Source organism: Pristis pectinata, chromosome 6, assembly GCF_009764475.1.
Source record: "Pristis pectinata isolate sPriPec2 chromosome 6, sPriPec2.1.pri, whole genome shotgun sequence".
NCBI lineage: Eukaryota > Metazoa > Chordata > Chondrichthyes > Rhinopristiformes > Pristidae > Pristis > Pristis pectinata.
In genome coordinates, this window is record NC_067410.1 from 75213912 (window position 1) to 75236358 (window position 22447).

Genomic DNA, 22447 nt, shown 5'->3' on the forward strand with positions numbered 1-22447 from the left:
ATGTTGCAGAGGATGTTTGTTGAACATTTAGTATAAAAGGAGATGTACCAAAAGGGAGTAGAAGCTCTCTAAAATAAGAAAAAATAGATGAATGAAATCTAACCTTTTGTTGCTCATCAGCCGACAGGAGACACTGAGTGTATCTCAAGCTTTAACATTTGGACAAGGGGTCTCTTTTGATTGCACTCTACTGAATTCTTACATCTCCAAAAAAATAGACAGACCTTAATTTTAAGTTGCCCCACCAGAATCAGCAATAAACATAACCACTTTCTAAAAAGAACTAGACAATTACTTGGAGTGAAAATGTAAAGATTGTACGTAGAAGGTCTGGGCGAATATTACTAATGGCTTCCTGCATTTCTAAAAAATAACCATTTCCTCTTCCTTTTTCCTTCCACACACTTGAATGCTGGTTAGGTGTTGGCTTTGTGTTAGGCATTTTCAGAATGACAAAATGTTACCTTTACAAACATGGCAAGATAATGGTTTGCCTCCTTGGTTTCTTCTTCAGTTTCTTTGAAGGATTTGAAAATGAGATCTCCCAAGGTTGTCACCAGCAATTCCATCGCACTGTGATAGGACGATGGAAACCTCTCAGTACGCTTTAGCTATGCATTTTAGAGAAAAACAATGAATTGGAATACAATGATTTCTCATAGTCTGGAATTCTACTAACAGGTCAGAATAGCAAAATCTGTCAACATTAGATTGATTAAGCTTTAAACACAATTTTTAAAAATCTGAAGGGGTATTAAATTGATCTCATTTGTGGTGAAACATTACTTTGGCAGTTGCACTGAAATTTATCCTTAGACTGGGATAAAAAGATGTAATTTTAAGAGAAGCTTGGGTATAACATGTAGTTTTTCCATCAGATATGTTTTACTTTTATTCCTTGCACTTTTGCACATTTTGTCGTATGTGACGTGGTACTTTTTAAATATTATTTTGCTATTTCTGTGCTTTTCCCCCATATCACCCTACCTGCAGTCTCTTGTCGTCACCAACCAGATACTGCACCTGTGACTTTATAACAATTTCAAAGAAGAACCACAAATGCTGTAAAACAAAAGTTAAATCATCAGAATCGTGAAAACTACATGAACTATAAAGACAAAAAACAGTAAGATTTCAGCATAAGTTTGGTAAAACAATTTCTTAATTTCTATCAAATGCAGAGCATTACACTAACCATTAAACACATTACATGGCTCAGTAAATAAATAACGGAAAAGTCATCCTTGGAAGAAAATTTATTTTTACACTTATTTTCTCACCAAGGAAGCAGGAGCCATAAGAGCAATAATATTATTTTTAATAACAACATTCATAGCCTTATCATCATTCTGTAATTAGTTTTGCTTAGTTGATGAATAATAATAATCCACTGAATAGAACTGTGAAGTATTATTAAAGCACTTGGTGCAATGGAAACATAATAACCTAGCTGAAAAGAAACTGAGTTGATCACTACTATTTCTGGCATACAAATCTGTTCCCCTTTATATTGACAAAATAAGGTTCTTCCCAGCTAGTGTCCTAATAATGCCATTGCACTTGTTTCAAATGGAAGACCAAAGTAACAGAAACAGAAAATATACCATAAAAGAATGCATTAAATGAATGAAACATTGAATCTCATCAACCTACTATTAACATTAATACAAAAGCAAAATACAACAGATCTGAAGATCTGGAAAATAACAGAAAATGCTGGAAATACTCAGTAGGTCAGGTAGCCAGTGTGGAGAGATGAACAATGAGCCAGAACATGGCATCACTGGCCAATGGTCCCTGCTGACTCTGTGATGAGAACAGATTTCACTTTACTGGATTTGCCAGTGTTGAACTTCCAACTCAAGATGACATGGTCCTAAAGGGCATGGTCCTATGTAGTGGCAGGCCTCATGTTACATTGCTGAAATAGGTTAAAAAGTCTTTGACAACCAGGTAAATCATGCTGTGGACTTAGCCAGCCACATGTCTATCAAGGGCTTTCAATGTTTTTCTATGACACTTGTCCTTTGCAGCTGTTGCCCTCCATTAAAATGAATGGGCCTGCTGCTCCTATGCTACGTCTAACCTTGCACAGGTTCGGCAGGCAGATTCCCCACAAGTAGCCCAAAGTCAGAGCACAGTCACCATAACCCAAGCAAAAGGTGGGCAGCACATTCAGAACTCCTCTCACAAGATCACAAGACAAGGGAGCAGAAGTAGGCCATTCGGCCCATTGAGTCTGCTCCAAGGAAGGGGAAAAAAGAAAAAGAAATGAGAAATTGGGGGGGGGGGGGGGGGGGGGAGGGGATTCCTTTGTTCATCCTGAAATCCCAAACATGGGTAACTTAACATGAGAATTGCCAGCATTTTGGTTAAGAACTGCAGGTACTTTCCTGCAAATTCTAGATCACTCTTTCATGTTGGTGACCTTTTCTAAACAAAGGACATTGGACTGAAATATTAATTCTGTTTCTCCTTCCACAGATGCTGTTCAATCTGCTGAAAATTTCCTTCATTTTCTGTTTTCACAATGAACATCATTATTAAAGTTACATTCATGTTAATACATTGGCATGAAATATCATTAGTCACCATTCAGATTTTACCTTCAGCAACCGTTTAAAATCAGTGGCATCTGCAGATATCAAGACTTCAGTGATGCCTTTTAAAAGCTCTTCATGAATTGTTTTCTGGTTCAATTCAGAGTATTCAGCCTTGAAAACAAACTGCATAAAATATAGATTGTAGAGAGAAAATCAGTCAGCTTCAAAGACCTAATAATGGCAAACAGCATACAATGGTAGTTAATAAATATGTTCAATATTAATGTCTGTATCTTATGAAAGTCTTGAGCCCAGCATTTTTATTTTACTTGAAGAAATCACTAATCCAGGTCTTTGCCACACTAACATATTGAAGGCTAAAGCACTGTAGCCAGGATTGCCACATTCCTTCTACCCTATTTTCTGCCCATCATTTTAAAGATGAAAAATCATTCGGTGGTGAGGTAGGAGAGGATTCCAGCACATATGAACAAGTCAGGAACCCACAAAGAATGCAGACTAACTTAGAAAAATAAGTAGAAGAAATGAAAGCCAATCAGTTCCTTCTCGTTTCTTCTAATTTTTATTAAGTTATCCCTTTGGAAAGAAACCAGTAATCAAAAGAAATTACCAGAGCAACCTCAAGAAAATTGTGGAGGTACATAAAGGACATATCTAAATGACACTATCATTTTATTCAGGTAACCAAAAGGTACTATTGTTACAACACCAGGTTACGCTTCCATAAAGTTTGATGTAAGGAAGTGTGAGACTGGGATTCAGTATTGAATTCAATAATTTCAGGTCACTCGCTTTCCCTGCACCAAAACTGGCCATTTCTGCTGTAGGTTTCCTAATTGGAACATGTATTCTCTCTTCATTGCCACTGCCTGACCTGCTGACTATTTCCTACAGCTCTGATCTGCATCACACAGTTTTTACATGCTTTATTTTTTTTCTATAACTTCCCTTCTAACGCTATTACAGCACCAGCAACCCAGGTTCAATTCCAGCCGCTGTCTGTAAGGAGTTTGTACATTCTCCCCGTGTCTGCGTGGGTTTCCTCCAGGTGCTCCAGTTTCCTCCCACATTCCAAAGATGTACGGGTTAGGAAGTTGTGGGCATGCTATGTTGGCGCTGGAAGCGTGGCGACACTTGCGGGCTGCCCCCAGAACACTCTACACAGAAGATGCATTTCACTCTGTGTTTTGATGTACGTGACTAATAAAGATATCTTATCTAATGTATAAATCAAATGGCTTCTTGCCATGATAATCCAGGCTGTACCTTATCAGAAATATTCCCTTTCTCCTATTCATCCTTCCTCTGCTATCTCTGAACTTAAAGCTAACTTGTTTTCTCTCTTTTACAGTTCTGATGAAGGGTCTTCTACCTGAAACATTTACTTTATTTCTTTCCACAAATCCTGAGCTGGGTCGACCTGAAACGTCAACTGTTTATTTCCCTCCATAGTTGCTGCCTGACTTGCTGAGTTCCTCCAGCATTTTGTGTGTGCTGCTCCAGACTCCAGCATCTGCAGAATCTCTTGTTTCTGAGTTTTCTGTTGTTGTACCAATAAAACTAAGAAGCTCAGACCCTTTACAGATGAAATTGACAGTATTAACCCCACAGAGGCATAAATGACAAATTTGTCACAGAAAGACTGAAAAATGCATTGCAAATACCTACAGCTTTTTAAAGCCTTGAAGAGCTTTTACTCCCAGACACAATCATTTACTTTTAAATAGCCACAGTCAAGTTTGACAGCTGCTAATGTGATTTCCAGCTCCCCTTCCAGAGAATACTAATACTCAGTCCCAAGCAAGGCTCAGAGAATCATTTTGCTTTGAAAGCAAGTTTAATGACGATATATAAATGTATACTTCTGTATACATTTTGTGTAGGGAAATAAATATCACCATAATAACTGGCATTACTTTGTTAACTTTTTTTGTACCTTAATGTATGAGCGGAGATAATTGTCCAGTTGTTCTTCATGGCACTTGGCAACAATGTCAACAATAGCCCTTAGAAAAAGAAAATGAACGTTTTAGTGCACAGCAAGGTGTTGTACATCTGACTTTGAGGCCTTTGTGTCCAGATAATCCTGTCAAACTACTTCAATTTTACATCTGTCATACACAAAACAATCAGAGCTGGCAATGGATTAGTCCTAACAAGCACTGCTTTCATAAGACATTGAGTGGTTTATTTGGGTGACAAGCCAGACACTTAAGGATCCCCAACTCCTTCCAGCCATAATTGTGAAGGCCCAAAGCTAAATTCTAAATTGAATGCCTGCATTTCTCATGCAAAAATGCAGATCATTAACAATCAAAAATATTCAACTTTAACAACAAAAAATGGCTTTGAAGTTCAAGCGTGAAGCGCATGTGTTTTTGCATTTGAGAGGAAGAGGAAAATTTTTCACAAGCTGTGAATGGGTCTTCTAAGCAATGAGAAATTAATTCACTGTCCTCAACATTCAAAAGTGCAGAGGGCTGGGGGGCACAGAGCAATGGTGTTGCTGTAACTTGTGATCAATCACATGTAGAAGAAGCTGCACTGGGTTTGGCTACCACAGCAAGTCTTAATGGAAGGTTGAGGGCCTGCTCAAAAGAACAGTAAAGGCCCATCTTTACCTGAGCCATTAACTGGTTCTGCCATTGAAGCTAGCCATGGAACCATCACCTATGGACCAAATGTCTCCCAAAGGCCTTCTTTCTTTGACAAGGTGTGGTCCTGACTACTCCAAAACATCTTGTACATCTCTGATGCCACAATGCCCTAACCTTTGTTGGAAATGTGCTATGTCTGCACCTAATCTGGGCATTCCGATCAGTTCCACTACCCAAAGCAATAGTTCCAGTTCAGAACCATCACGCTTGAGCTTCTGCCATGGTGGGAGTATGGTGCCACTTCTCAAGTGACACTTGGTTACAAGGCTTCACTGTGTTAAAGGCCCAGGATTCAGAACTTTAACATTCACAACTTTTTGCACAATGCACATGTAAGAAAACCACTCCCCTGCAGCCTTGGAAGAATCAGCTGCAGGTCCAATAAATGGTACTATTTTGCCTACATTTCCCCATGTTTCCCCATTTCTCCTGTTTTGTTTTTTTCAGATTACAATCCACAGACAGCTTCCAAATGCTCACCGAACAGAAAAAACTTCCAAGGAATACATTAAATTCTACAGTAACATCTGGAGCCAAATTCTAGCATTTGAATATTTTATTTGAAATAAACACTTAGCCTAATACTTCAACCATTAATAGAACTGGATATTAAATTCTGGAATTCCTAATCACCAACATTTCATTGCATGTGCTACAGCAGTCCTTGGAGAGATTGTGGTACACATATTCGATCACTGTTCTCAAAATGAAACCACAGGCATTTAAAAGGTTACTGGCTACTGTATTACATAGCTGCATGGTTGGAATTAGACTGATTTTGGTTAATCAGCAGCTTTAATATACTTACCTGATGGTGGCAGTAGAAACTAGGCTTTCTTCAGTCTGTACCAAGCTGCAGAGCAGCTGATTCAGAAGAACAGGAAGGAAATGTACAATCACGTGGATCTTTTCCATGCCAAGAAGACCCTGAAATGATCAAAAACAGCTTAAGAGTCAAAATCCTTCAGACACACGATTAACAATAAGCCCCAGTAAATTAAGCATAAGTCCCACTTTGGAATATTGCTTCTATAACATTTAACCAGATGTTAACTTTACTTTGCAGGGATGCAGTCTATTTCAAAACAGATCACTTATAATTAAAATGTCTCTGTTGACATGATTTAAATGGTTGACATTATTTAGGAACAACAATAGTTACATTATTGTTTCCAAATTTAGGGTTTTAATAGTCAATTTTTTTTAAATCCTGAAGCAGCCATTGAAGTACTGAACAAAAATATACATAGCCTTTGATATCCTTTATTATGCAATTATTTCAATTTTACATCTATTTTGACTTTGAATGATCAAACCTCTGTGCTCCTGATAAATTCTGAAGATGAAGCCTGTGACTCTCCACTTTCTACTTTCTGGCACTCCTGGAAGTAGTTATTTAGTCTTTCCTCCTAATAAACAGAAGCAAATACAGACATTCTTAACCTTGCCAAATGGACAGTATACTAAAGGGCTGGTTTCTCCATCAAATACCACTGGACAGAGATGTACCGGTTGTGAAATACATGGGCCTACAGTTCTTGATTTTTTTTTCTTCACTACATAAATAAATTTAAGGGATTTCTTTATCATCACTTGCTCCTTATTGGGAGCACTCAACTGAGCAAAGCTAAACTGAAGAAAGAAAACTGCATTTACTTGATAAAAATCACATCGGTCCATACCTGTGTATAGATTGTAGATACGACATGCACAGAGACTTTGAAGAGTGGCTTCCCTCCATCAACCCATTTAATATCAGGTCCATTTGCCTGTGTAAAAATCAAACGTAAATCTGTGACCTCTTCACTTGTTTCCCTCCTCTTTTGGTCATATCTCCCTACCCGTAGTATATTCCTCCTCTCTGTCAGGGACTATTAGGAGGGAGCTGAAGTTGTCCAAGTGGCCCAAAATTCATACCTTCTCCATCAGCAAGCTGTCTAAGAATGACCGACTGGGCACCTACAGCTCAACATTCTCATACAAGCGAGACACAGGGCCCAAGATTTAGTGCACCTGGCACCTCCCTACTCTGGTAGAGATCATTCCTTACACCCAGTTCATGCCAGTTGGCCAATGTAAACTGGTTTCTGGAACCTGACTCTGACAACAGAATGTGCACAAGTTGTATCTTCCCTTATCCACATTGTCAATAATTCTCGTTTCCCAGAAGGAAAGTTTTACAGATATTTACTGTTTCTAATGCATTGGGCTAATGATATATTTCTTTTGATCTTACCTTCCCTGGTGTCATGTTTTGATAACTGAGATAGCCAGCTGGAAGACTGGCTGCTACAAGTATGGAATGCTCATGAGATGCAAGTCTGCCATCTTTCAAGAGAGGTAGCCAGGCATATCCAACTACAAAGTAGGAAAAATAAGAAGGTTGCTCTTTGTATTGACAGATGATGTAAGGTAATTTTCATACATTTTGTTCTATGTTAAATAAAGTACTTCAACAAACTATTTTAATAGTTACATTTTTACTTGACACCAAATGGTTCAATATTCTTTCTATTCACAGATCTCCTGTAAAGGTATAAATCTGGGAAAATGCAATGCTCTGTTCAGGCTGGCTCCATGAGATTTTTGCTAAAAATGATTTTGTATTCCTCTCCGGTCTAATCTGATAACATTTTCGTTTTGTTTTTGTTTTCGGGTTGTTTCGGCAGACTTAGGAGCAGCTAAGTTTTTTTTCTAATCGGGAATAGCAGGGCAATACTGCACAGGTGCATGACCTAGGCAGTTAGCGCATGGGCAGTTTAAAAAGCAAACCACCATATCCAGCGGGCAGTGTCGGAGCGGGCAGCGGAGTGAGAGGGAGCAGAGTGATTGGGCTTTGGCTCAACGGGCTTAGGCAGTAAAGGGGCAAGGCGAGGTAGGGGATTTGAGGAAAGGAAGTAGAATGAGTGCAGTTTTCTGTGCTCGGTGTCAGATGTGGGAGGTCCTGGAGTCTCCCAGCCTCCAGGACGACCACATCTGCACCCAGTGTGTCAAGCTGCAGCTTCTCAGGGACTGCGTTAGGGAACTGGAGATGCAGCTCGATGACCTTCATCTGGTCAGACAGAATGAGGAGGTGATAGAAAGGAGTTACAGGCAGGTGGTCACACCAGGGCGACAGGAGTCAGGCAAGTGGGTTACAATCAGGAGGGGGAAGGGGAAGAGTCAGGTACTAGTGAGTACCCCTGTGGCTGTACCCCTTGACAATAAGTACTCCTGCTTGAGTACTGTTGGGTGAGACTGCCTACCTGGGGGAAGCAACAGTGGCAGTGCCTCTGGCACAGAGTTCGGCCCTGTGGCTCAGAAGGGTAGGGAAAGAGAGAGGAGGGCAGTAGTGATAGGGGACTCAATAGTTAGGGGGGGTAGACAGGCAATTCTGTGGACGCAAGAAGGAATCTCGGATGGTAGTTTGCCTTCCAGGTGCCAGGGTCTGGGATGTTTAAGATCGTATCCAAGATATCCTGCAGAGGGAGGGGGAACAGCCAGAGGTCGTGGTACATATTGGTACCAACGACATAGGTAGGAAAAGGGATGAGGTCCTGAAAAATGACTATAGGGAGTTAGGAAGGAAGTTGAGAAGCAGGACCTCAAAGGTAGCAATTTCAGGATTACTGCTTGTGCCACATGACAGTGAGTATAGGAATAGAATGAGGTGGAGGTTAAATGCGTGGCTGAGGGATTAGAGTAAGGGGCAGGGATTTAGATTTCTGGATCATTGGGGCCTCTTTTGGGGCAGGTATGACCTGGACAAAAAGGACGGGTTGCACTTGAATCCCAGGGGGACCAATATCCTGGTGGGGAGGTTTGCTAAGGCTACTGGGGGGAGATTAACTGGAGAATTGTTGGGGGGTGGGATCCTAACTGGAGAGACTGGGGCAGAGGTGTTTGGCTCTCAAATAGAGAAAGCTTGCAGTCGGTACAAGAGGAAGGATAGGCAGGTGATAGAGAAGGGACGTCGTCAGACAGACGATTTGAGATGTGTCTATTTTAATGCAAGGAGTATTGTGAACAAGGCGGATGAGCTTAGAGCTTGGATAAATACTTGGAGCTACGATGTGGTGGCCATTACAGAGACTTGGATGGTTCAGGGACAGGAATGGTTATTTCAAGTGCCGGGTTTTAGATGTTTCAGAAAGGACAGGGAGGGAGGCAAAAGAGGTGGGGGAGTGGCACTGTTGATCAGAGATAGTGTCATGGCTACAGAAAAGGTGGACGTCATGGAGGGACTGTCTACGGAATCTCTGTGGGTGGAGGTTAGGAACAGGAAGGGGTCAATAACTTTATTGGGTGTTTTTTTATAGGCCGCCCAATAGTTACAGGAATATTGAGAAGCAGATAGGGAAGTAGATCCTAGAAAGGTGTGACAATAACAGAGTTGTTGTGATGGGAGATTTTAATTTCCCAAACATCGAATGGCATCTCCATACAGTGAGGGGTTTAGATGGGGTGGAGTTTGTTAAGTGTGTTCAGGAAGGATTCTTGACACAATATGTAAATAAGCCTACAAGAGGAGAGGCTGTGCTTGATTTGGTATTGGGAAACGAACCTGGTCAGGTGTCAGATCTCTCAGTGGAAGAGCATTTTGGAGATAGTGATCATAATTCTATCTCCTTTACGATAACGTTGCAGAAAGATAGGAACAGACAGACTAGAAAGGCGTTTAGTTGGAGTAGGAATTATGAGGCTCTCAGGCAGGAAATTGGAAGCTTAAATTGGGAACAGATGTTCTCAGCGAAAAGTATGGAAGAAACATGGCAAATATTCAGGGGATATTTGTGTGGAGTTCTGCATAGGCATGTTCCAATGAGACAGGGAAGTTACAATAGGATACAAGAACCGTGGTGTACAAAGGCTATAATAAATCTAGTCAAAAGAAAAAGAAAAGCTTACAAAAGGTTCAGAGAGCTAGGTAATGTCAGAAATCTGGAAGAGTATAAGGCTAATAGGAAGGAGCTTAAGAAGCAAATCTGGAGAGCCAAAAGGGGCCATGAGAAGGCCTTGGCGGGCAGGATTAAGGAAAACCCTAAGGCATTCTACAAGTATGTGAAGAGTAAGAGAATAAGATGTGAAAGAATAGGACCTATCAAGTGTAACAGTGGGAAAGAGTGTATGGATCCGGAGGAAATAGCAGAGGTACTTAATGAATACTTTACTTCACTATGGAAAAGGATCTTAGTGATTGTAGTGATGACTTGCAGCAGGCTGAAAAGCTTGAGCATGTGGATATTAAGAAAGAGGAGGTGCAGGAACTTTTGGAAAGCATCAAGTTGGATAAGTCGCCAAGACCGGATGAGATGTACCGCAGGCTGCTGTGGGAGGCGAGGGAGGAGATTGCGGAGCCTCTGGCAATGATCTTTGCATCATCAATGGAGACGGGAGAGGTTCCAGAAGATTGGAGGGTTGTGGATGTTGTTCCCTTATTCAAGAAAGGAGTAGAGATAGCCCAGGAAATTATAGACCAGTGAGTCTTACGTCAGTGGTTGGTAAGCTGATGGAGAAGATCCTGAGAGGCAGGATTTATGAACAATTGGAGAGGTATAATATGATTAGGAATAGTCAGCATGGCTTTATCAAGGGCAGGTCCTGCCTTACGAGCCTGATTGAATTTTTTGAGGATGTGACTAAACACATCGATGAAGGGAGAGTAGTAGGTGTAGCGTATATGGATTTCAGCAAGGCATTTGATAAGGTACCACATGCAAGGCTTATTGAGAAAATAAGGAGGCATGGGATCCAAGGGGACATTGCATTGTGGATCCAGAACTGGCTGGCCCACAGAAGGCAAAGAGTGGTTGTTGAGGGGTCGTATTCTGCTTGGAGGTCAGTGACCAGTGGTGTACCTCAAGGATCTGTTCTGGGGCCCTTACTCATTGTGATTTTTATAAACGACCTGGATGAGGAAGTGGAGGGATGGGTTAATAAGTTTGCGGATGACAAAGGTTGGAGGTGTTGTGGATAGTGTGGAGGGCTGTCAAGAGGTTACAGCGGGACATAGATAGGATGAAAAGCTGGGCTGAGAAGTGGCAGATGGAGTTCAACCCAGATAAGTGTGAAGTGGTTCACTTTGGTAGGTCAAATATGATGGCAGAGTATAGTATTAATGGCAGGACTCTAGGCAGTGTGGAGGATCAGAGGGATCTTGGGGTGCGAGTCCATAGGACGGTCAAAGCAGCTGCACAGGTTGACTTTGCGGTTAAGAAGGCATATGGTATATTGTCCTTCATCAACCGTGGAATTGAATTTAGGAGCCGAGAAGTAATGCTGCAGCTATATAGGACCCTGGTCAGACCCCACTTGGAATACTGTGCTCATTTCTGGTCACAGGAAGGATGTGGAAGCCATAGAAAGGGTGCAGAGGAGATTTACAAGGATGCTGCCTGGAATGCAGAGCATGCCTTATGAAAACAGGTTGAGGGAACTCGGCCTTTTCTCCTTGGAGTGATGGAGGATGAGGGGGGACCTGATAGAGGTATATAAGATGATAAGAGGCATTGATCGGTGTTATGGATTAGGTTACTATTGGTGAATGTCCCTTTAACACATAGCACAGTAGTGTGTGTGTGTCGTGATGATGTCAACAGAAGATAAGGATGTGATGACATTTTGGGTCAGTCAGAGAGTCGTGAGAGAGAGAGAGAGAGAGAGAGAGAGAGAGAGAGAGAGAGAGAGAGAGAGAGAGTGAGAGAGAGAGAGAGAGAGAGAGAGAGAGAGAGACCGACCAGCCTGCTGGTGTCTGTATCGATGGATGAAAAACAATAACTGTGTCTGTTACTACAATCCACGTACGGATTTTTGGAATAATCCAGTGGAGTCCACTTTGTCGTTAACCTGTAGAAGGAAACAGGGATTTGTGTGGACAACCACGTCTCAGATGCCTTTTGGGGTGGCAGATACTTTGGAACAAAGGAATGGAGATCATCAGTGACTGAGGTGTCGTATGAGTTCCAAAGTGGAACATTTGGATTTTGTAATTATTCTCTATTTTCTCTCTACATTTCCTCTTCAGTCAACGGTGGTTTTGCAGAAGCCTTTGCTCATGTTTCACCTTACGGCTTGCTGAACTGAACTTTGAGAACTATTCCTGGACTTGGAGTTTGGGAATTTGCCACACACACACTTCGAGTTTAGTTTTTGGGGTTAATGTTTAAGATCTAACATTTTTACTTCTAAAATTCTAACTTTTATTTTTTCTTATTATCATAAGTAGTTATTAATAAAATAGTTTTTAACACTTATACATGACTCAGTGTGTTTCTTTTGTTGCTGGTACGTGACATCAGGTAGATAGCCAGAGGCTTTTTCCTGGGGCTGAAATGGTTGCCACAAGAGGACATGGGTTTAAGGTGCTGGGGCGTAGGTATAGGGGAGATGTCAGGGGTAAGTTTTTTTTACTCAGAGAGTAGTGAGTGTGTGGAATGGGCTACCAGCAACGGTGGTGGAGGCGGATACGATAGGGTCTTTAAGGGACTTTTGGATAGGTACATGGAGCTGAGAAAAATAGAGGGCTATGGGTCTCTAAGGTAGGGACATGTTCGGCAAAGCTTTGTGAGCCGAAGGGCCTGAATTAGGCTGTAGGTTTTCTATGTTTCTATTTTCATAGACTAATTAGCGGTTGCTGCCAAACATCTGCAACATTTAATAGACTTTAAAAGAGAAATATTTCTACAAAAGAAACCTGACCTTGGAGTCACAGTGGTATAGCAAAAGGAGCATATTTGGGAATAAAGAAAGCCATGGCAAAATATTAGATACCTTACCTTGTGTTTCTAATGCCTCTTTCTTTTTGGAGCCACCTTTTGCAGCAAGGTCACAACTGATGTGATAGAATGAAAAAAGAATGTGATGTTTCTCATTCAACTGAGTGGGAAGTTCAATTTTCACCTGCAAATTAGAAGTACAAAAAGAGTTCTCAATGTTAACCGCATCCTTACACTATAGGTCTCGCTTAGGTCTACTATTTACTCTGTAAGGACCTGACTGCTTAAATTATTAAATCATAGAGGTAACATTTTCAGCATTGTATTGGGTCTGAATGAGCTGGATTCAATAGACCATCAGAAATGGGGGCCTGCACTTAGTGAGGGAAAGTGAAGCTTCTGCAGTGGATAGGCCTCTGATAGTCGACCATTGAAGATGCCTTTGACAGGAGATAAGGCTGGGGTCGAAGCTGTACCTTATACCTGAAGGAAGCCAAAGAAAATCTTACTGAAATCAATCTTAAAGTTTTCTTTTGAACTTTTTCTCATGGCTTAACATTAAACAGAATTCCAGATTTGCATTCATCATACCATTTATCATCTTTTAATGTGCATTATTTCTCCTTGGTTACCTCTTCTCAAGAATGTCAGTTGTACCAGTAAATGACAACCTTTCACCCCTGACCTCTCCAATTGACCACTATCTCTGACCCCAGCCCAATCTCCTCCCTATCAGACTCCAACACTAAACCTTGGACCATAATTCAATGCTCTCTTCCATCCAATGTTAGCCCTGTCCTTACACCCCTCTTCTTTCTTCCCTCCACTCAGCACCACCAATCTACACCAAAACTCATCCAATAGTTCTGCAATGACAAACAAAATGTTTTTACCCAGAAATTCGATCACGAAGAACTGTTTTCAGCAGTCCATGTACAAAACTCATGTATTTCTGTAACTGGAGTACAATAATGATGGCTTACAGGTCAAAGAGTGCCATTCAGGAAATATGATCATGTTCTTCCTGTCATGAATCGCAATTCTGTCTATGATACATTTTCTTTCACCAAACCATGCATAATAATGACCTTCCCTGTTGCCAGGAGAAGTAAGTCCACATAGTTACAAAGCATGGCGCTTATTGGACCCTCACAGCCAAGCACAAAGCCAGCATTGCTTGCTCCCTAACCAGGATGACTTCTTCGGTCCATTTCATTTACTTACTTCCTCAGGCCCCCCTAAATCATCCCCCTTGTGACTCTCACTGACCTCCAAATCACCAGGCCATGATCACCAACACCCATACTCCGGTCACCCAGGCCAATCCCCCAGGCCCTGGATGACATGCCTTTGCCCTGTCCTAGTTGACTCTTACCAGAACAACTGACTCCTGACTCCAGGGCCTCATCTCATAACACCTCAGCTCCAACTACTCAGTCCTCAGGACCCAGTCCCTTGATTTGACCTATAACAGCCGATTTCAGAGCCCTAACTCAGCAATGCCCTTCAACAATGCCCCCTGTCTTAGCAATACCCAGCCCTGACTCACTAACCTCTATCTGGCTCAATCACCCATTACCTCTGTGACCTCCATGCAACTTGGCAACCATCTACACTCCTTCTACTCGCAAACCATCCAAAATCCCAAGTGATGATGGGAGAATCAATCATCAGCGATTGCTGACAGCGATTGCTGACAGCGATTCTTTCCTCAACCCATCTAAGCCATGACTCTCCCCTCCCACCTTTGACCTCTAACAATTGTGACCATGGACCTGACCACAGCTATGGACTTTACTGTTAGCCTTCACATGTCCTGCAGTGACACATTACACAGAAGTCCCTCACCTAGTTAGGCCAAATCTGACACGTTGACCTTTGAGCACTGAAAATTTAAACAGTGGGCCAATGACCAAAGTAGTCGCTGATACACTGCACAGAGACAGATGAACACACCATCATGTACATGGCCATTCTATTCTATGTGAAGCCTTGGGCCTTGCATGTGATTGACATTCACCGTCAGGGCCTTGCTTAAAGTTGGTGAAAGCTTTCCCCTCTGCACTGCTTTAGTGAGCCTTTCCTGGCAGAGTATAATTTTAACTCTTGATTATATGTGAGGAGCCTTTTAGTGAGCTGTCAATGTGATGCAATATTGCCTGAATACCAATTGTAGACTTTCACACAGCACTTAGTAAATTACCTCATCATAAAAATCAGGGTTCTGGACATGATGTAGAACTGCAGTCTGTGCTGCTGTTGTGAACACTGAGCCTCCTGCTTTTCCATAAATGCACTGTTAAAAAAAAGGAAACTAATAAAGCTTTATTGCAAGTAAAGAGAAATATCTCTGAGTAACAATTGTCTGAGTATCATCTGCCCAAGTGGCCCATTAGAGTTTTATGTTCTCTAGTTGTTAACGTTATGGTTTTCTTCATTGCACAAGTAACCTTTCAAACTTGAAATGGCTCAATAAATAAAAATAACCAGGAAACATTTGAACCACAGATCAGAAATATTGTCATCTTTCTGCACTTGTGAAACTATGCAATAAAGAAATTGGGGGCGATTTCTAGCCGCTACCCATCCATTTCTCAGCTGAACTCTGGCTGGTTAGTAATTGAAAACCATTGAAAGAGGGATTTAGCAACTGTATCAATGCCCAGGGCATGTCTGTTGCAATTTTCAGCCATCCCTATAAATGTGTGAGGAGCCTTATATCTGAAACTAGTGTAGATATGCTTTAATTATGCCAGACATTGGGAAGAATCACCAGCTGTCCTTAAAGGGACAGTCAGTTATTGGAAAAATGGACCAGAAGCAGGCAGACCCAATAGTAGCACATGTTCTTCCTGGGCATCTAAAGGCTACTAAAAGCACAGGCAACTGCCAGTGTAATTGTGGTCGCTTCTACGCCCATTCTTAACAATCACCTGGTCAGCTCAACAAAGAGACAGGGTGATTTTCTGTATCGTGAAGTAAAGTGGGGTACTTACTTGCTGTCCAAGAAAATCTTAGTGAGACCAAAGCAGCAAAGTGAACACCGGCAAGTAGAGTACGTATTACTAGCAACTAATTCAAATCCATTTTCGTAAATGGTTGTCCCCGTTAACCTCTATAAATATACAGGCTGTCTTTCTTCTATGTTATTGGTAGGTCTCTCAGCCTGTGCACAGTCTGTAACTGTGATGGATGGTAGCTCCTGGGCCTAGGGTCAGTTTGCAGCTTTATCTTTTCTGCCACCTGGTTTGCAGGCACTAACCCTGCATGCAGTGGTCGGTATATACTGAGGTCTTACAGTGCCAGTAACTAAATCTGTGGTTCAATATGATGGACCCTGTGTTGCTGCATCATCGCACAATAGTTCACAAATAGCTAATAACATTTACCTTCAATGGTTTGGCACTTTCTTCATCTGAACTCCTGAACTCAATCCTCACAGCTAAATTTCTTGCCTACAAAAAAATGAAAATTATGTTAATATTTCTTAAGTCCTTGAGAATGAGCCCTCCCTAAGATTCAACATACACTACAGGTACATATTTCTTCCTTTACTACCCATGATCCACCTCCATCACCTCAAAAATGGACACTGTAGGAAAACAACCCTGTCATCAGAGGTAACATCTAGATCTGCAGAAAGCAAACATCACATCAGTTAATAAATAAAGTTCATGGAATCATGATAACACCATGAATTAATATCAACTGAAAAATAATGATGTTGATTCAACTAAGTAGAAATTAATTCAATGTGCAACAACAGAGATATAACAATTTTTAGGGAATTTACACCTAAAAAAGAAACTTCTTCCAACAGGTGTTCAGTCTTGTATGAAAGTAAAGTATTTCACGGTAATAAAATTCTCTGAGATAGTTCACATTTGTTGGTCTATTTCTCTTTAAACTGCAGTTTGCAAAATGGATAGTGGACTGAGGATTTCTATTACTAATGCAGGTGCAGTGAGGTAGTTATATGATGAAGAGAGTTTAGCAACATCCATCAGAAGGTGTTGCAGATTTAGAAGGCAACAGGCCTGATCTACTAAACAATTAGCTGCAGTGTGTGCATCAATGTCTTCTGGACCCCATGACTGTGTACTTCAGCACAGAAGTTTAAAATGCACCACTGCTAATTTTTGCTTCTCCCTGGACTCATCATTGAATCCATTGACGCATTTTAACTTACTGAGCTGAGGGTCTGGATGTGCTTTGTAACTGGCCCCAATAATGACACCAGCCACAGCTGGCTTGTCCAGTGCACTCCCATTCATCTGAATGGGGTTGCAACACTTCAATAAAATGGTAAATTTGATAAAGTTTTATTTTGTTTATTTTTTTCTCTATTTCACTGTACATTTGTGTTGTTAATTAACTAATAGCTCAATGTGTTTTCAAATATATAATTTTATAAAATCATTTTAGTTTTTAAAACATTATTTAAATCAGTTTTTGCTGTGCCTGGAGCAGGACTTTAGTACGATGTGTTCAGAGGTCTAGTCACTCTGCACCCTGTCAAAATTGCAGAAACAATGCCTCATGGTCATTAAGAGCCACGCTGCCACAACAGGGTAATGTGGCCACAATAGGGTAATAGAACTACTAGGCTAGTGCAGGGGGTGAGCATGATCTAATCCAACCCCTTTATTTTTTAAACAAATAGTGATGCACCCTGACCCAATCACTTTCCTTTGAACATCAACATTTACATATGTTCCATTATAATCTAGTTCAAAGCATACAGATCATCATTAAGCTAATGACATCGGCTGAATATATCAATTTATTCTTCCAGATAACAGCAGACATACAATTGTAGATACTTGGAGTATTTTTCTGTCAGATCTACTTCAAGTGCAGTAAGTAAGAAGTCAATCAGGAGAAAAGTAAAACTAAAGCTCTCAAGCCTAGTACTGATATTTTTCCATTAAAATGTCGTCATTTCTGTAAGAAGCCCAAAACTGTCACACATTTTTTTTCCTTCCAGACTGAACTTATAAAAAAGTGTTATTTTCCACAATTTTCTTATTCCCCTTTCTCTATTGAAGGTCTTAATAGAGGTAACAATTTGAGTCTCAAAGCTGCATTCCAATAGTTTTCCCAAGTAACCAACATTCATGCACTGAGCCTTGGTGATGGGTTAAGCAATGCTAGACATCCCAAAATTATGAACTGTTATCTGATATCTGCAGCATATCCTTGATTTTGGAATCAAACCCAAGAGCCTTGTGATTTTCAAGCATTAGTTATTCACTGGATCAGAGCACTTAAATTATGCTTCCCTTAATTGAGAACATAAAAAGAAATACATTCACAACGTCCAAAGAAGAGGATACAGATGTGAAACAATACAATATCTGCTTGTGTACCTTACCTTTGCAAAGCACTTTTGACCATCATATTTCAAATGTTTAGGATAAATATAAACATGATTTTTGTATATCATATAAGGCTGGGAATACTTTGCAGATTCTTGTACAAACTCTTCAACCTCTATGGTAGGTTCATACTTATTTGGGTCCTCGAATGGTTTAATAGGCACATAGGATGAGGTAACACAATCTGAAACAAATAAATTACATGCTCTTTCTAATTTGCTTTTCTTCGAAAGTTTGATTTGAACTTCTGTAACTGTACCCCACATTGCTCTGAATAAAACATGGCCCTTAAAAAGTTATTTTTACACAACAGCTATAGCAGTTAAAAGAGACAGTAAAACTTTTCCCACATTTTACATAACACCTGAATTCCAACAAATGAATTTCTACCATCAACTTCAAAGTTCTTTGGAATATTCACCACACCACATCTTAGATATTGATGAATACTGCAGGGTGCTCATGTTTTGAGGGTTCCACACAGTGCACAGCAAATAATTAAAAAATGAAATAAAGACAAGTAACAATTAGTGCGTGACTGTCCTGGGCTGAAAGACTGGGGCAAGTTTTCTGCTGAGGTCTGCATAGATCTGTTGGATCTACCTATTACTGGACAATTCCTAAATGGAGACTGAAATGCCTGCCTTCCACTCAGAACAGTGGTGGCCATGGGGCACTTGTGCTGCTCCAGTAGGACCCAGGGAGACAGCGCCAACTCCTATAGATTTCCTAGCTCTCGTGCCTGTGGTGGATTAAAGCTGGCATAAGTACAGAGGTCCAATTAAAATGAATGGGAGAAATGCATTGCTGGAAAACAGTGTATCATTTGATTTAATTGGGTTAGTTTAATTGCTTTTGATTGTCAGAGACATTCATAACCATTTAAAAAAAATAAGTATTGACAATTAGTGGCCAGGAATGGTGGGTGTGAGGTAGGTGGTGTCATCTTCCCGGCTATCAAAGCCTCTCAGTCAGAGTAGTCCAGCAGATTTACTGAGAGAAGCCACGAGCTTTATTATGCTATGCCCAACCTCACAGATGTACTGAGAGCCGGGATCCCAGTAGACATCTACACCCAGGGCCACAGTGGGCAAAAGGGCAGTGATCATGAGATCAAAGTACTGGAAAATCTGAAGCAAGGATTTGAGAAGAGGAAAATGTAGAACAAGGCAGCCCCTTGCCTGAAGATTTAGCCATCACATACTCTGATGGATAATTGGAACACAGAACTGGAGGATTTATTCTACACACATTTCCAATGCACAGAGCAAGAGAAATGTTTTCCCATAGATATCACATTCTAAAACTGGAGACATAGGGAAATGCATACCAATAACAGAATATTTCCTTCTTCACAATTTACTCTCAGTAGAAACAATTTCCTAACTTCTTGATTTTTTTTGTGTGCAGACATTATATTGACTGCCAGCTTTGACCTGAACAGAAGATGGGGCCTCGTGAACAAGAGGGGAAGTACAGAATTGCTGCTCAGTTGATCGCTATCCTAAGACAACTGCACCCTGCCATTGAGGCGCAAACTTCCACAGATTTCCCTGCACTCAGACTGGGAAATTTGCTCCCTGTGCCAGTTTCACCTGGAGGAGATCCAAGGTAAATACAAGGCAATTTTCTTTCCTTAATTTAAACAGATTGATTTAAATTATTTAATTAGTTCCTAGTATTTTTGCATTTTTTAAATAAGAATTTTGAAAAAGTTTAATTGTGCTTTTCCATTGTTAACTGTTTTTTGTATGTTTGTGAATACCAGAGACATTCAAAGCATTCAATCCTGTTGACCAGCTGGTAAGTCTAGAGGTGGGATTTATACAGCTCCCAAAGCAGTTTGGGGCAAAGCTTGCGAGTTTCCATTAGAAAGACCTGGTTACGTATGAGGTCTCATCAATCAACTGGGAGCCACTTTCCTGAAGAAAGATTGAGTCTGGCGATTCACCCCAGTTAAGAGGGAGCTTTGAGGGCACACAGGTTGCAGGCTTGAATGACTCATCATTTCACAGAAAATCCAGCCCTATATATATGCAGAATATTCTTCCATTTCTTTTCGATTTGATGTGGGATGAAATACCTTACATTGATTGATACTGAAACATAGTTACAGAAGTAAACACAGAATCAAATATGGTTGTAAAAATAGAATAAAGAAAATAAATCTCATACTTGGATGTTCGATGGGGACAGATTGCACTGATATATCAAGATTACCAGGTATGGTCTGCACTTTGCTCATTTTGTCTGCTCTATATGCAAAAAAAAATAAAGTACTGATTAGGTGAGGAAAATAATTCACCAATAATCACAATATTCTAATTCTCCAACACAAAGTAAAGATTGCCCATACCTTTTGAATTCCATTACTAATTTTAGCAAGTCGTCTGTACAAAGTTTACTGCTTTCTTGCCTGAAGAGAGGAGAGAAGCGAGAGTCTCGATCTACTGTTCCATGATTGTCTTTGAACACTGATCTGAAAGACAAAGGGTATTGCAAAACAGTGACCAAAATAAACAGTTTGGACAATGATAATCAATTATGAGTTACTACAACAGAATATTTAATGGTGTCAATCATAAAATAAATAGACCCCTGTACCCTCAAAAATACCCAGCCCACAAAACTGATGAAAGTGTGAGCTGGTCATGTTGCAGAGAAGAAACAGAGCACCTGAGACCCACGTGAAGAGAACAACCAAAAGGATTATCATTCAAACCAGTGAAACTTAAGGAAAGACTGAGAATGAGAGTAAATTAAGTGAATTAAGTCAAATCAGGGACAGAAAATGGACAGGAAGAAAAAGTAAGAATACAAATGTAACATTTAGCATTTGAAATTTGCAAGGCTTTCCTTAAGGAATCAAAATCTGAAAGGATAACGCTTGGTGTAAGAGAGATTAATTGCCAATTATTAACACTTAACAGATCAATAAAAAAGTTGCTCATGTTTTAATGGTAACAGACTTAATTTTCTGTGATGCTTAAAGAGCAATTAACAAACAAATAAAACATGTTCCTAAGGTGGGCTTAAGGGCTACATGGCATTTCTAAGAGCAGAGCAGCGTAATACCATCAGACATTGTTGGACATTCATATTTCCTGTTCCTTACCTGAAGTTGCTGTGTCACTTACCCAGAGATAATGGTGAGTGTCATTAGACTTCCTATTACTTTGACAGCTGTTACGGACTCGGTGAAAGTCCCTTTAAGATTGTGTGTGTGTGTGTGTGTGTGTGTGTGTGTGTGTGTGTGTGTGTGTGTGTGGGTGTGTGTGTGTGTGTGTGTGTGTGGCGTGCTTACGTCAACAGAAGATAAAGGATGTAATGACGTTGTTGAAGAGGTCAAAAGAAAGGGAGAGAGAGAGAGAAAAGAGAGAGAGACGCTAGCCTGCTAGTTTCTCTATCGATGGATGAGAAACAATAACTGTGTCTGCCACAGAAATCCATGTATGGAAATTGGAAGTAATCCGGTGGAGTTCACTTTGTTGCTGACCTGCAGAAGGAAACAGGTATTTGTGTGGACGACCACGATTCGGATGGTTTTCGGGGTGAGGAAGTCACTACCGAGTAAACACTGAGGTGTTGTCTGGGTTCCATCGTGGAACATTTGGACTTCGTAATTACTCTCTCTATGTTTCTCTACGTCTACGTCTTATCTTCAGACAACGGTGGTTGTTGAAGAAGCCTTTGCTCATGTTTCACCTTATGGCTTGCGGAACTGAACTTTAAGAACCATTCCTGAACTTGGAGTTTGGGACTTTGCCACACACACACGAAGAGTTTAGTTTTTGGGGTTAGTGTTCAAGGTTTAACATTTTTGAATTCTAACATACTAACATTTTTACTTTTATTTTACATATTATCATAAGTAGTGATTAATAAAATAGTTTTTAACACCGAATCATGACTCGGTGTGTTTCTTTTGTTGCTGGTTTGTGACACAGCACAGAGCCAACCATCCTTTTTATCATTCAGTATTGTTCTATAGTATCAGCTATATCCAATTGTATGTGAATCATAGAGCATAAACCTATGTCAAAACTATTGATTGGCTTTAAATCATTTAACAAGAATCGTGGTTGTGCTTTCTGATGGACACTTCATTTTCAGCAAAGCACTGAAATTTATGATCATAAGTTATGCAGGAAAGA

The 22447-nt window shown here is 40.5% G+C and overlaps 1 protein-coding gene across 1 annotated transcript in view; it reads right to left on the minus strand.

Annotated features, from left to right (window-relative positions):
- The window catches only part of dock10 (dedicator of cytokinesis 10), a 255301-nt gene that overhangs the window by 53026 nt on the left and 179828 nt on the right, over nucleotides 1-22447 (minus strand). Inside the window, 14 exon segments of the mRNA XM_052017557.1 lie at nucleotides 465-611; nucleotides 988-1062; nucleotides 2607-2726; nucleotides 4501-4570; nucleotides 6030-6148; nucleotides 6538-6630; nucleotides 6904-6990; nucleotides 7458-7579; nucleotides 12976-13099; nucleotides 15119-15211; nucleotides 16305-16370; nucleotides 18290-18477; nucleotides 20469-20548; nucleotides 20650-20772. Of these exon segments, the coding sequence (XP_051873517.1) occupies nucleotides 465-611; nucleotides 988-1062; nucleotides 2607-2726; nucleotides 4501-4570; nucleotides 6030-6148; nucleotides 6538-6630; nucleotides 6904-6990; nucleotides 7458-7579; nucleotides 12976-13099; nucleotides 15119-15211; nucleotides 16305-16370; nucleotides 18290-18477; nucleotides 20469-20548; nucleotides 20650-20772 (1507 nt within the window).